General features: G+C 41.5%; 2 protein-coding genes across 2 annotated transcripts; one reads left to right on the top strand and one right to left on the bottom strand.

Moving 5' to 3' along the window:
• The first annotated feature begins 1,511 nt into the window (after positions 1-1,511).
• Positions 1,512-6,951, top strand: pink1 (PTEN induced kinase 1). The gene is made up of 8 exons (XM_034536501.1): positions 1,512-1,993; positions 2,663-2,932; positions 3,049-3,152; positions 3,255-3,437; positions 4,005-4,168; positions 4,274-4,401; positions 5,281-5,511; positions 5,729-6,951. Exons 1-8 carry the CDS (start codon positions 1,637-1,639, stop codon positions 6,011-6,013), a joined length of 1,722 nt encoding a protein of 573 aa, XP_034392392.1. The 5' UTR covers positions 1,512-1,636; the 3' UTR covers positions 6,014-6,951.
• Positions 6,952-7,800: 849 nt separating this feature from the next.
• LOC117733120 (tubulin alpha chain-like) lies at positions 7,801-10,587 on the bottom strand. Its single transcript, XM_034536513.1, has 4 exons — positions 10,404-10,587; positions 9,287-9,509; positions 9,048-9,196; positions 7,801-8,942 (listed from the first exon to the last, which is right to left on the bottom strand). The coding sequence occupies exons 1-4, from the start codon at positions 10,404-10,406 to the stop codon at positions 7,962-7,964; spliced, it is 1,356 nt and encodes a 451-aa protein (XP_034392404.1). The 5' UTR covers positions 10,407-10,587; the 3' UTR covers positions 7,801-7,961.
• Positions 10,588-13,431: the final 2,844 nt, after the last annotated feature.

Here is a 13,431-nt window from a genome sequence, read left to right as displayed (position 1 = left end):
ACCCCCTGCGCCCATTATCGGACACGTTTCCTTAATTATCTCCACAACCACATCGTTGTTTAACTTCATTTCACGTTGTACAACACTGCAACCCTTTTGAGAAGACAACGGCTCTGTACAAAATAATTAAAGTAACCGTTAAGTAAGAAAGGTCATTTTCCAAGCTAAAACTGATCAAAACATATCTCAGAAGCTCCATGTCACAAGAGAGGCTGTCAGGTCTGGCCATCCTTAGCATAGAGAATAAACGTGCGCGCAGTTTAGATGTAAAGAGCGTGGTTAAAGACTTTGCACACAGATTTGCTAAAAGACGCGCACATGTGTATTCAAATGCAAACCTGTAGAAAGTAGCCTACCGGTGTATCGACTATATGTAGGCATATTTGTTATGTTGTTGTAACATATGTTCTGTTTGAGCTGTTTGATAGGCCCTAGCATATGTTTTGTTTCTGTTGGAATACATTTGTTCTCTGTTTGAGCTGTTTTTTCTGATTGAATAAATTTCCCTCAAAAGAAAAGCTTGAGTCCTGTTCGTTTATCTTTGGATAATGACCGCCGGACAATACATTATCCCTTACATATGGGGGGGAGGGGGGGGGGCCCTCTCAGGGTTATTCTGCAGGGGGGCCTCATGTGTTTCCGTTACGGCACTGTTCCACTGTCCAATCGTCAAGTGTTTGAGGGTTATCTCACAGACATTTTAAACTCTTTATGAACCCACAACTCATAGCATTCATGACATTAAGTCAGAGATGGGTGTTCAGCTTGGCCTATTCCATTTTCACAGAAACATTTAGGATTAAATAAAGATGGTAAATGAAAACCCATGAAAGCAGAGAAATACAAGCAGAGACAATATTACACAACTGGTTAATTGATTAACCATTTATTTTCATGTTGTTATTAAAGCAAGTAAATTAATTTGTTAACAATTACGTCTCACCTCGTAAGGCAACAGCCTGGAAGATAAACATTATTAAATAAATACACACAATTGTAAATAACGTTTTCAATGTAACATGATATATTGCAACTGTCTCATTATTTACATGTCAAGCCCAAGCATCCTCTCACAGTCAATCATTTACAAGTGACGTCATTTAAATCCGTGAGGGTTCAGGGTTTAAGAATTTAGGGGGGACATTGGGATTGAGCCCATGTCTGAGCTTCACACGCATCTACAGAGGACCTACGTAATTAATGTAACTAGAGAATCCTTTGGGTAAATATGTATACAAATCTAATTTCATGGATCTGCAGGAATCCTGTCAAAAGAGACGGGATGAGTATTAATACTTACAAAGAAGCACAAATAAAATGAATGGAAATAGCGAATGTCAGCTACTAAGTTGGGACAGCACATTGAACAACACAAACATTATATAAAATACTACGTAAAGTATTAAATTGCAGTTTTCCCGTGTCGGATTCCGTTTCTTCCGAATTGACCTCCAAAAATACGTAATAGACGTAAATAGAGCAGACTCTATTTACGTCGCCTGTCATTCTCGCGCATGCTCAGTAGCAGCTGTTTTGTTTACCATAACACTGTCCTTGCTTGAAGGTAAGCGAGGTGAGGACTGCCTGATACAAGCGCAGGGACAGCTTCTTTTTTTGTTACACCCCCGGGTAAATTATGTCTGTGAAACACGCTATCAGCCGGGGGCTCGAGTTGGGCCGGTCGGTCCTTCAACTCGGTCTCCTCAAGTCGGGCGGCCGATTCGCAGCAAAGCTCCGAGCGGACCGCTTCCGTGTCGGGCCGTCGGGCCGCACCGTTCAGCCTCAGGCTTTCCTGCCCTCTCGGTACCGCTATTACCGCACCTCTTTGAAGGGCCTGGCCGCCCAGCTCCAGTCCGCCGGCTTCAGGAGGAGGTTTGGCGGCGGGTCCCCGCGGAACAGGGCCGTGTTTTTGGCTTTCGGTCTCGGCGTGGGGCTTATCGAACAGCAGCTTGAGGAAGACAGAAAGAGTGCGGCGACATGTGACGAGATCCAGGTATGGTGTCTCCTTAAAGTGTGGTGCTTTAGTAACTCTACTGTGCTGACGCTATCGTACTTTTGGGGTAATTGTAACGTTAATTTACATTTAAGTATTTTCATTGTATGCTACTTCTAATCCACTACATTTAACTGACAACTACCATGTTTATTATTTATTTTCTTGCTGATTGAGACACGACACAAGATCACATTTTAACAGAGTTTACATTTTTATACATTCTATTCCTCAACAAAGGAGATAACCTACATGCACTATTTTAGTGTTGTGACAACGACACCACTAAAATGCTGCAAACGTCAGCACATTAATGTGTAATAAAACATTCTATAACCGTAAGAATATTTTCTACAGACAATTTAGTTTAATTAAAATGTGTTTACACTGTTGTATTTTTCCCACCTGGCAGTTTTGTGTTGTGACTTATCTACTATTACTACTACTGCTACTGCGGTGTGATGCTTTTTAAGTCATTGCTAGTTGATGTGGTTACATTTGTAAAGCCTTTGATAACATCTGTAGGAATTATTAAATAATGTGTTTAATAAGGTTCCAAATAACTTTTAAGGAGGTTTAATCCATGCAAAAGGATCATAGGATGGAATGTGTACACATCTACCTTTCTGCGTCTTCATGTTTCTGCTAAATATTTCTCCCCATTTGCAGGCGGTGTTCAGGAAGAAAAGATTCCAGAGCCCATTCGAACCATTCACCTCTGGATATAAACTGGAGGATTACGTTATTGGGAATCAGATTGGGAAAGGCTCCAATGCTGCTGTGTACGAGGCTGCAGCTCGGTTTGCACCTCAGGAGAGTAACAGCAAGGGCTCCATGATTCAGCTAGAGTCTGAAGAGCAAGTGGAGACGACTCGATCTCTGACATGCTGCTCGCTTAGAACTTTCCCTATGGCTGTCAAGATGATGTGGAACTTTGGGGTCAGTATTCTACAATGTTCTACAATTTACCCCAAAATATTAGGTGTTAGTCCAGTGTAACTGATGACGGGAACAAATCAGTACTGACAGGTAGTTTTGATGCCATTTGTTTGCAGGCAGGGTCGTCAAGTGAGGCAATATTAAAATCCATGTCACAGGAGCTGGTGCCTGCAGGCCCCCTGGCCCTAAAGGAGGAGAAAGAAGAAATCAATCTGGATGGGCACGTGTTACACTTTTATCGGCCATTCCTAGTTCTGCAGTCCTGAACAGGGTGTCGGAAGGATGCTGAACTGCTGTGATCTATCTCTCTCTCTACATGCAGACATTTTGGGGTCCTGCCCAAAAGAGTGTCGGCACACCCTAATGTGATCAGAGTGTACCGGGCTTTCACAGCGGACGTCCCATTGCTACCAGGTGCCCAAGAAGAGTATCCAGCTGTGCTGCCAGCCAGGCTTAACCCTGATGGCCTGGGCAACAATCGCACTCTTTTCCTCATCATGAAGAAGTAAGACCGGCCGTCTTTCACCCTCTTACAATGTTTCAAAAACAATTAGTCAATCATGCCGTGAGCAGTCGTAATCTAACGTCATGCTGCACATGGTGCAAGTAGTTTTCCACACAAGCAGGGCACAGTAAATTATTTTGCCTTGCTGAGAAGTAGTTGGTGACGTCAGTCACCAGCAACTCCTCGTGCGACAGCTCTCTGTAGCGGCTCCTTCTTGTTGTACTGTTTCCTGTAATATTTAAACCTGATCACTTCACAATTGTCAAAAGATGCACAGTACAGTAGTCTTGCTTTAAAGATGCATTTTTGATGAGCAATACCTGTCAGTGCCAAACGTGGCGACAAATACGTTGCTTTTTCTTATAATAAAAGCTACCTTGTGTGTTGGCTGTTGAAAGAGAAAGATATGTTTGATACTTGCTACTAATATGCAGACCATGAATGGTATCAAATAGTGGCTTTGATTTCAAGAAAATCTTAAGGTTGACAAATGTAAGAGGTGTATAGAAGAACACTTGAGGCATCCAGTTGAGTAGGACTAATATGCTCTCTTCTTGTGTGCTATAGCTACCCCTACACACTGCGACAGTACCTGGAAGTGTCGACACCAGGCCGCAGACAGGGCTCCCTGATGGTGCTGCAGCTCCTCGAGGGGGTTGACCACCTGTGCAGACAGGGTGTTGCTCACAGGGATCTCAAATCGGACAACGTGCTGTTGGAGTTTGACTCAGGTTAGATCAATATTAATTCAGTAAGAGAACAATCCGGACATCAATTAGAGATCTGATTTCATCAGTTCTATGTTAAAAATGTCAATTAATTTTGCATTTATGCAGACGGATGCCCTCGTTTAGTGATTACTGACTTTGGCTGCTGCCTGGCCCAGGGTGACTCTACTCTACAGCTGCCATTCAACAGCATATGGGTCAACAGAGGAGGGAATGCCTCCCTAATGGCCCCTGAGGTAGGCATAAGTAGTTCTTGATGGACCCTTTTACAGTTCGCAAACAATGGTGATGCACATGCAGTTCGGCAACGGACGTACGGTGGAGAGCAAAAGCTTGTCAAGCTATGCAAGGGCATTAACCACCAAAGATCATGCATTAACCTCAACAAATTAACTTTCCAGATCTGTGTGCTGTTAGTGAGTCAACACAATATTTAGTAGCCAGATATATACATGTATTTGATGGAGAAACCTAGCATGTAATGTTCCACCATAGAGCAATTATAAGCAGACAAGTCACTGGTCTTTACAACTACTTTATCTGTGGTCATGTACAGAATGTCAAATACCATGACATAGACTTGTAGTGATGGCAGCTGTGGAAAACACCAACAGAACATGTAGGTTTCCTGGTAAAATCAATTTTAAATACATACCCAACCATTTACGTAAATTACTGCAGCAACATTTTTATGTAGTTAATGGTTTTAATTGGATGTTTAAAGCTTGCTAACTCTTCTGTATGGTCCGGCGCAAAACCCCAACATGCTAACATGCACACTCATATATTTGATGATACGCCTGAAAAAGGGTCTATTTTGATTGAGTAAAAGAAGAATGGCCAACAGTTGCTGAGCGGTCTCTTCTTTATTCCTATACAACTTGAACTTGTTACAATTGTAATAAAGAAACAGAGCATTATCAGTTGTAGACAATCAAAAGCAACACATATCTAAACATGCATGTTTGAACAAACAAATGTATAATATTTTTGAAAACATACAAAAGGAACATGCATACAAGAAAAGTTTGACACACAAAGATAAACAACCACTTGTACAATATTCTGAGGCATTACAGTTAATCGTAATGTTCCGATCATGTGTCTGCTCAAAGGTGGTCACTGCAGTTCCAGGGTGTGGTGTGGTGATCGACTACAGCAAGGCGGATGCCTGGGCAGTGGGGGCCATCTCCTATGAGATATTCGGCCAGGCCAACCCATTCTATCGAGCAGTGAGACTGGAGAGCAGGAACTACCAGGAGGAGCGGCTTCCTCCTCTGCCCTCTGATGTTCCAGCTGATGTGCAGTTAGTGATCCGATTCCTCCTCAGGAGGAGCCCAAGCAAGGTAATATATGTTATTTATATACATATATACTGGCCTCTTTTGACCGTTAATGTGGTGGAAATCATCTCTGTATCTCATGCTAATTAATTTTCTGTTTGCTGGAAAGTCTGTATGAATTAAAGGAATGAACAAGCAAATCCTATTAAAACATTTTAAAAATCCTGATTCAGGTCCAGCTCTGCTACAAAACTTCTGTATGTTAATTATCACTCTGCAGCGCCCCAGTGCCCGTGTGGCAGCTAACATGCTACATCTTAGCCTCTGGGGAAGGAAGGTCCTAGCCAACCAGGACAACGTTGGCATGAGAAAACTGGCTGATTGGCTGCTGTGCCAGTCGGCTGTGGTTCTTCTGAAGGGCTGCAGTGGACCCAGTGGTAACATGGTGGAGGCGGAGCTTCAGAGGAGCTTCCTGTCCAACCTGGACCTGGAGGACCTGCGCACCGCTGTGGGCTTCCTCCTGTTTGGGAGAGAGCAGCATCAGGCCTGCGTTCTGTCAGCATAGATCCACTCCCACTCATTCAGGCACACAGCTTAGGAGTCATTGATATGAATTGATCGGGAGCCTCAAATTAAAACTTGCTTTGATTTTCGTTGTTTGTGATATTTAAATTTAATGTCTGTTAAGGCAAACATTACTGACACTGTACTCTTAACATTGTTGCACGTCATCTAAGACTGTCAGTGTATTCCAGTACTTAATGTGAATTTTCAAATGGTTTAATTCACCCCATGACTTATATTGTCTATTGCTGCTCAAATTTCTCTTCTTCATTTCCTAGAATTGTGTTGGAGAAATAATAATGATTATTGTGAGCTGAATTGGCCCAGCGATGGAAGCTACCGATGGCTGCTGGTATTACTTTTATGAGAGAGATTTTCTTTTTTACAAGCTCTAATGCACTTTAGATATTTGCTCAGAAAGACCCTAAGCTACAGTTGTTCCCTGTGTGTTTGATTAAAATTGGTCTGTGTAGAGGTGCATGAAAAAACACCCCAACTTGTTACTACATAGTTAATGGGGGTTGGCATGGATCGTGCAGATTATCGACCAACTTCAAGGATGCAATTTTGTTTCGTTTATGTTTCTGTGGTTTGCACTTTATGTCCATGTTTGCACTTGCTCAAAGCCATTATTATGGTGTACTGGTGGTTTGTTTGTTGCTAGCATATTACTGTGCATATTCTAGTAAATTATATAAAAATAAGGATGATTTGTATAATGTTTTAACCTTTTAAACTTAACAATGATCTGTTCTCAAAACAAGTCACAGCAAGCCTACACATGTGGCATCTTACCAGGCACAATAATAATGATCATGTAGACAGTGAGGGATACAATATACAGGGTGTGTATATTTTCATACGAGAGATGGTGAAATATATTTTAGATACATGTTGATTTTTCAGCTGTTTCAGAATAAAAGTACCTGTCTGAAAAGACGTATGAATGGATTGTGCAAATAATTGTTCTTGTTTCTAAGTTTACATCTCTGCAACTATTAAATTAAGATACATTTATCAATTTAAAAAAGTTTGTAGCTAAACAACACCGGTCATCTGGCAAAGGGAAACAATAGCTCAAATATGTTGACATGTTTTTTTTAACTATAAATATAGCATTACTATGTAATGTTACGATTAAATGGAATTTCGAGAGTATCTCGTTTCCGTATCGTTAAGTATTTTCAAGTGAAACAGGATAGGCAGGTAGGAGTGGCGGCTGTCCAATAGAGGGCCACAGGGCCTGGCCCTCCCACCTTGAGCCACACAAAAAAAAAAGTATATAGTAAGTATTGGAATAAATGTTAAATATTTAACTACAAAGAAGAAATGCGTGTGTGATACTTTTTTGCATTACTGGGATGTTTGCTGAAATTGATTGGATGGCCCTACCAAAAAAAATTCCACCAGCCACCACTGGCAGTAGCTTAACATAACATTGAGGATCATCTTTATTTGATCATACCATACAGTAAATATTGTCTTGGCTCTGTCAAGTCTCTAGCTCTGTGCCAGTAAAAGTTTCAAATTGATGGATGGATGTCATATTGTTTGTTGAAATTGGTTGGTTGCTTAAGTGAGCACACATACAGCTGGTCATATTGTTTTATAGGTCGAAAAGGTGAATATAGTCTACAATTGTTCTCATTGGATGACATCCAAAGTTATATAATTAAGTATTTCAAGATTATGAAGGACAAATAAACTAATGCAACTAATCTTTTTTCATCAGTATTTACACAAATATTAAGTAAAAAGAAGGTTTAATAAATAACACAATACAACTTTACTTTCCAGAAACTTTATTTAGGACAGAGCCAACCATTGTAATGACTTATGACTCAGTACATACACATGCTGGTAATGAATAGACAGTAGACACTTTGGAATGTGCTCAGGTACAAATTAAATAATTAGTTTCATGTTTAACTGGTGCTTTTTTGTCCCTTTTAATATTCCTCTCCCTCTTCCTCTCCCTCTCCCTCAACAGAGTCGACTCCAACCTCCTCATAATCCTTCTCCAGGGCTGCCATGTCCTCTCTGGCCTCAGAGAACTCTCCCTCCTCCATACCTTCACCCACATACCAGTGAACAAAGGCACGCTTAGCGTACATCAGATCAAACTTGTGGTCAAGTCGAGCCCAGGCCTCTGCAATAGCAGTGGTGTTGCTCAGCATGCACACAGCCCTCTGGACCTTGGCCAGGTCTCCACCAGGAACTACAGTGGGCGGCTGGTAGTTGATGCCAACCTTGAAACCAGTGGGGCACCAGTCCACGAACTGGATGGAGCGCTTGGTTTTGATGGTGGCAATGGCAGCATTCACATCTTTGGGCACCACGTCACCACGATACAAAAGGCAGCAAGCCATGTATTTACCGTGGCGAGGGTCACATTTCACCAACTGATTAGCTGGTTCAAAACAGGAGTTGGTGATTTCTGACACTGAGAGCTGCTCATGGTAAGCTTTCTCAGCTGAGATGACGGGGGCATAGGTGGCCAGAGGGAAGTGGATACGGGGATATGGCACTAAGTTGGTCTGGAACTCTGTCAGATCAACATTGAGGGCGCCATCGAAACGAAGAGAAGCAGTGATGGAGGACACAATCTGACTGATCAACCTGTTCAGGTTGGTGTAAGAGGGGCGCTCGATATCGAGGTTCCTACGGCAGATATCATAAATGGCCTCATTATCGACCATGAAGGCACAGTCAGAGTGCTCCAGGGTGGTGTGGGTGGTCAGGATGGCGTTGTAGGGCTCCACCACAGCGGTGGACACCTGGGGAGCTGGGTAGATGGAGAACTCCAACTTGGACTTCTTGCCGTAGTCGACAGACAGACGCTCCATCAGCAGAGAGGTGAAACCAGAGCCAGTGCCACCGCCGAAGCTGTGGAAGACCAGGAAGCCCTGAAGGCCGGTGCACTGGTCCGACTGAGGGAAGAGAGGGAGAGAGATTTGAGATATATCTTATATCATTTAATTTGATATTTTGAATTAAAATCTGGAATTAATCCATCCTGATATCACGTTACCCACCAGTTTGCGGATCCTGTCCAGCACTATGTCGATGATCTCCTTGCCGATGGTGTAGTGCCCACGAGCGTAGTTGTTGGCAGCATCCTCCTTACCAGTGATCAGCTGCTCAGGGTGGAACAGCTGGCGGTAAATGCCAGTGCGCACCTCATCTAGGGAGACAGATACAATCAGAAATGAGTTCAGGGTTTGACTAAATTAAATCATGACACAACTTTTTTCTATATTTAATGAGTGTTTACCGATGACAGTGGGCTCCAGGTCTACAAAAACTGCTCTGGGGACGTGCTTTCCGGCTCCAGTCTCACTGAAGAAGGTGTTGTAGGAATCGTCTCCTCCTCCGATGGCTTTGTCACTGGGCATCTGTCCGTCCGGCTGGATCCCATGTTCCAGGCAGTAAAGCTCCCAGCAAGCATTGCCAATCTGGACACCAGCCTGACCAACGTGGATGGAGATACACTCACGCTGGAGTGGGGAGAAAGAAGATTTGGAATAATTAATAAATAATAATTTATACGACTATATATGAATCTTGCAGTGCGGACAAAAGAAACCACAACCATTGCTGCCAATTAAAATGGAGGATTGTCTCTAAATGGATGCTACATATAAGCACAAACTGCTTTCAATAATTCCCTCATTGGATGACAGGCTGGTATTGTTACACTAGTGTATTATCTATGATATTGTGTCTGACTGGGGTTCAGTCTATCATTTGTTTTACAGGCGCCCATCCATTTTCTGCTGCGACATGAGGCGGCCTCGGATTACTGCGAGGAGGATTATCTAGGTCAGACACGATGCAGAGCTGTCTCTTTAAAAAGCCACATTCCCAGTGACATTTACATGTCATTTTCAATTTATATTACATTTCATTCTAGAATATACATCAAATAGATACAGGGATATTAAAGGTGGCTTCGTTTTATGTGACACACAAGGACAGCCAAAGGGATTCATCAATTCACATAAAATGATCTTCTAAACAAAGACAGGTGAATTGATGTAACATATATTTCTACAAAAGCCGTTTTATACGAACTGCACACACTGGTACGTTACTGTGAAACCAATGGTATCTAAGCAGATTTAGACGAGTTATGTGGGAAGAGGATTAGTAGTTGGTCGTGCATGCATATGTGAAAACCTCCGGGGGGGTCGTATAGAAATTATATAGAGAATGAAACAATTCCTAGTCATTATGAGATGCAGAATATGTCGAAACAACAAAGGGTACATTTAAAATAATCGCGTAGGCGACCAATTTTCCTCCCCATCCATGTTGATGGTTGGACTACAATCGATAAACAATACATCTGGGAATAAAATGTTTTAAATGATGTATAAAATCGCACTTACCATGATGGCTTGTCGCTATTATGCAATGTAATGAGACAAGTCTGAGGAGTGTTTGCGTCTGAGGTACGCAGTGTCTGAAGCGGATCTGCTAATGCTGACGCACACTCTGCCTCTGGAGGATAGCAGGAGAAGTGCGCGAGTGAAGCCTTTCCTCCTCCTGACGCAGTAACTGTTTCACGTCCACAACCAGAAGTACCAAAGATGCTGTGTACTTATAGCATGTTATCTAATACGATGCATGTAACTGCCGTCTACGTTTTGCTGAACGTTTTAATGACGTTGGTTAAACGGAGCACAATTCGCTAGCATCATTATTAGCGTGTCTATTTTAATTGAAGTTGTCACTTATGGCCCAAACTCATTGGTTAATTGTGTTAGCTTTTTGGCCAAAAACACAGAAAGCTGAAGTGTGAAAAAAGTACGGAAGCCCTGCAGCCTCACAGCTGATTCTGAAAGCCAATTTCCACGAGGAAAAGACAACACGTTATGAAACATTATGCATGATAAAAAAAAGAAAGATCAGCCTATCGTGGTAGGCAATCTATGTGTTGACTTACACACAAAAAATTCCAAATATAATTTCTTTTTTTATCAGACCTCCCTCATTAATCTGACTTTGTTTCTAAACATCTTGTGAAATCCACATATATATATATATATATATATATATATATATAAATAAATATATATATATATATATATATATATATATATATATATATATATACACACTGTACAGGAAATCACAAGACGTTACTTTAATTTGATTTAAAAATAAACAATATTCTGATGTTTACTGTGAAATAAATGCAAGGCGTGGCTATTACAGCCATGATCACTGTACAACTGGACACTCCGAAGGGTTTCCCTCCATTCTGCCAAGGGTATATTTCCAGCTGTGTCAGCCTGAGCTATCATCCGGATTGGATCCCGACTGATTTAGTTACCTTAAGTTGAGTGATTCAACTACATTACTAGGGTGACTTGACATTTGTATTATTTAATCGTTTGAACCAAATAGCGTTAGTTGTAGGTCCGGTTGTCATTTGTGTGTTTTTGTAACCAGAGTATGGATTTAAAGTTAACTCCTCCGGTTGCAAAAAGAGGTCAGATTGTATGGAAGTCTTTGAGAAAAGTCTCTACTTCTCACTTGATTTATTACCTCAGTACACATTGTGAACATGTGTTTATGGTCTCAATCACTAGTTGCAAGTCTTTAATACAGCATTACGTAAAAAAGTGGAGTATGCTCTATAGGCATACTGTGATTCACAGGTCGCTGCAGCTACAAGAGCTGTATATTGCATTCCACGTCACTCTTCAGCATTTCAGATATTATAACTTCCGTTCATTGGTAGAAAAAATCAAAATTGAGGCTTCAAAATGACAGTCCACCAAACCAACTGTGACGTCATGATGACTACGTCCACTTCTTATCTACAGTCTATTTTTGTTGCAATATTCTCAGAAAGGCCAGAGAGCGTACAAATAAAATCAGTGTAATCAGCAAAAAGCCATGAACCATCCTCCGTGATGCCGAGGAGGGATTGTAGTTATCTGTAATCTGTTTGACTGTCCTGCAAAGTTTATTTTAAACTGCAAAATAAGTGTAAAATGTATTGTGTTTTTTACAGCAATCACAAATCGTAAATCACAGCAATCTGGTAGACATTTACAGTGAAGTTACAGTAATTCTAGAGCAACATAGTGCTAATAAGCGGCAAACCCTTGAACAGGACATTATTGACGATAAACAGCACGTTTGTTAGCCTAGCTAGATCTCGTACCATCTCATTCATTCACATTGCTCATTTTATAAAAGTTTCCATTGAAATAACAAAGATGACAATGGGACACTTGCAATACAATAATATTTAATCTAAACATTAACGTTTGTTCATGTTGATTTGGATATCTCCATTACTTGTGCATCCGTGGAAAACGTTTCTCATGTCCCCTTCGTCTCTGATGATATCGCTTCCGACCACTCTTGCTCTCTTTGCCGGTGGCTCGGTGTTGGAAGTGCCTTCTCCAGAAGGATATTACTCCAACGCTGTCTTTCATTTAGATTGGGTGCCAGTAGCTTTGAAGGGAGCTTTTTTTCGTTGCAACATTTCATAGGTCTCACCTTATTTCTTATCTATGGTAGCATGACGTCCACCTGAAGTTCCTCTTCGGCTAACCACTCATCAAAATATCAAAGTTCACACGAAACATGTTTGGTAACTAAAGTTTGAAACGAAACTAGAACTTTATGGCTGAATAAAGTACACCCCGGGACTCACTCTCAACCAATCAGAATCCTTGATTTCATCTACCCGTATTATAAATCAACGTAGTATACTGGCATAGTTATTGTGAAGTCCAAGTAAACAGCTGTCATTTCACAACACTTAGCTGTGAAAGTAATGCAACTAGTAGCCAGTAATTCTATGTGAATTCACAGTCAAATAATGTACAGTTGTTAAACAACAGCGAGTATTTAAACTATAAATGTATAATTTACAGGACACATTTGTCCTGGCCCTATGGACTGATGTCCAGTGTTCATCAGAGGGACGGCCTGTGGCATACAGTGTTGTGGTGCCAAAAGTTGTGTCCGTGTGTGAAGGGTCTGCAGGCATCTTTCTATTTAATTTAATTTTTTCTATACTCCCAGCTGCCAGCTGATGTGCTCCCAGCCTGCCCGCTGATGTGCTCGGCACGGGCTCACGCAGGCAGTCGAACACGGTGCCTCTGCTTTCAAGTGGATGTTCTGCGTTGCCAGATGTTTCATTACATTTGACATGTTCCCCGTTTTACACGCAATTATTGTGTAGCATTTTGCGAAATATAGCAGCACTTTTGATCGTTTACCTTTCGGCATTTTCTCTGTTAAAAGGTTGATGGCTAGCTAGCTACTGTAGCTATATAACGTTAAACGATGGGCTATCGTTATCTGCTGCCGGGGCGGAGTCATCAGAGTAGTGTAAACAAAGTAATTAAATCGGTTCAGGCACCAAAAGGAAGCACCGAAATCTGCTTTGTG

Source organism: Cyclopterus lumpus, chromosome 7, assembly GCF_009769545.1.
Source record: "Cyclopterus lumpus isolate fCycLum1 chromosome 7, fCycLum1.pri, whole genome shotgun sequence".
NCBI lineage: Eukaryota > Metazoa > Chordata > Actinopteri > Perciformes > Cyclopteridae > Cyclopterus > Cyclopterus lumpus.
Note: the sequence above shows the minus strand (reverse complement) of the source record. Positions and strands in the feature narration are given on the sequence as shown.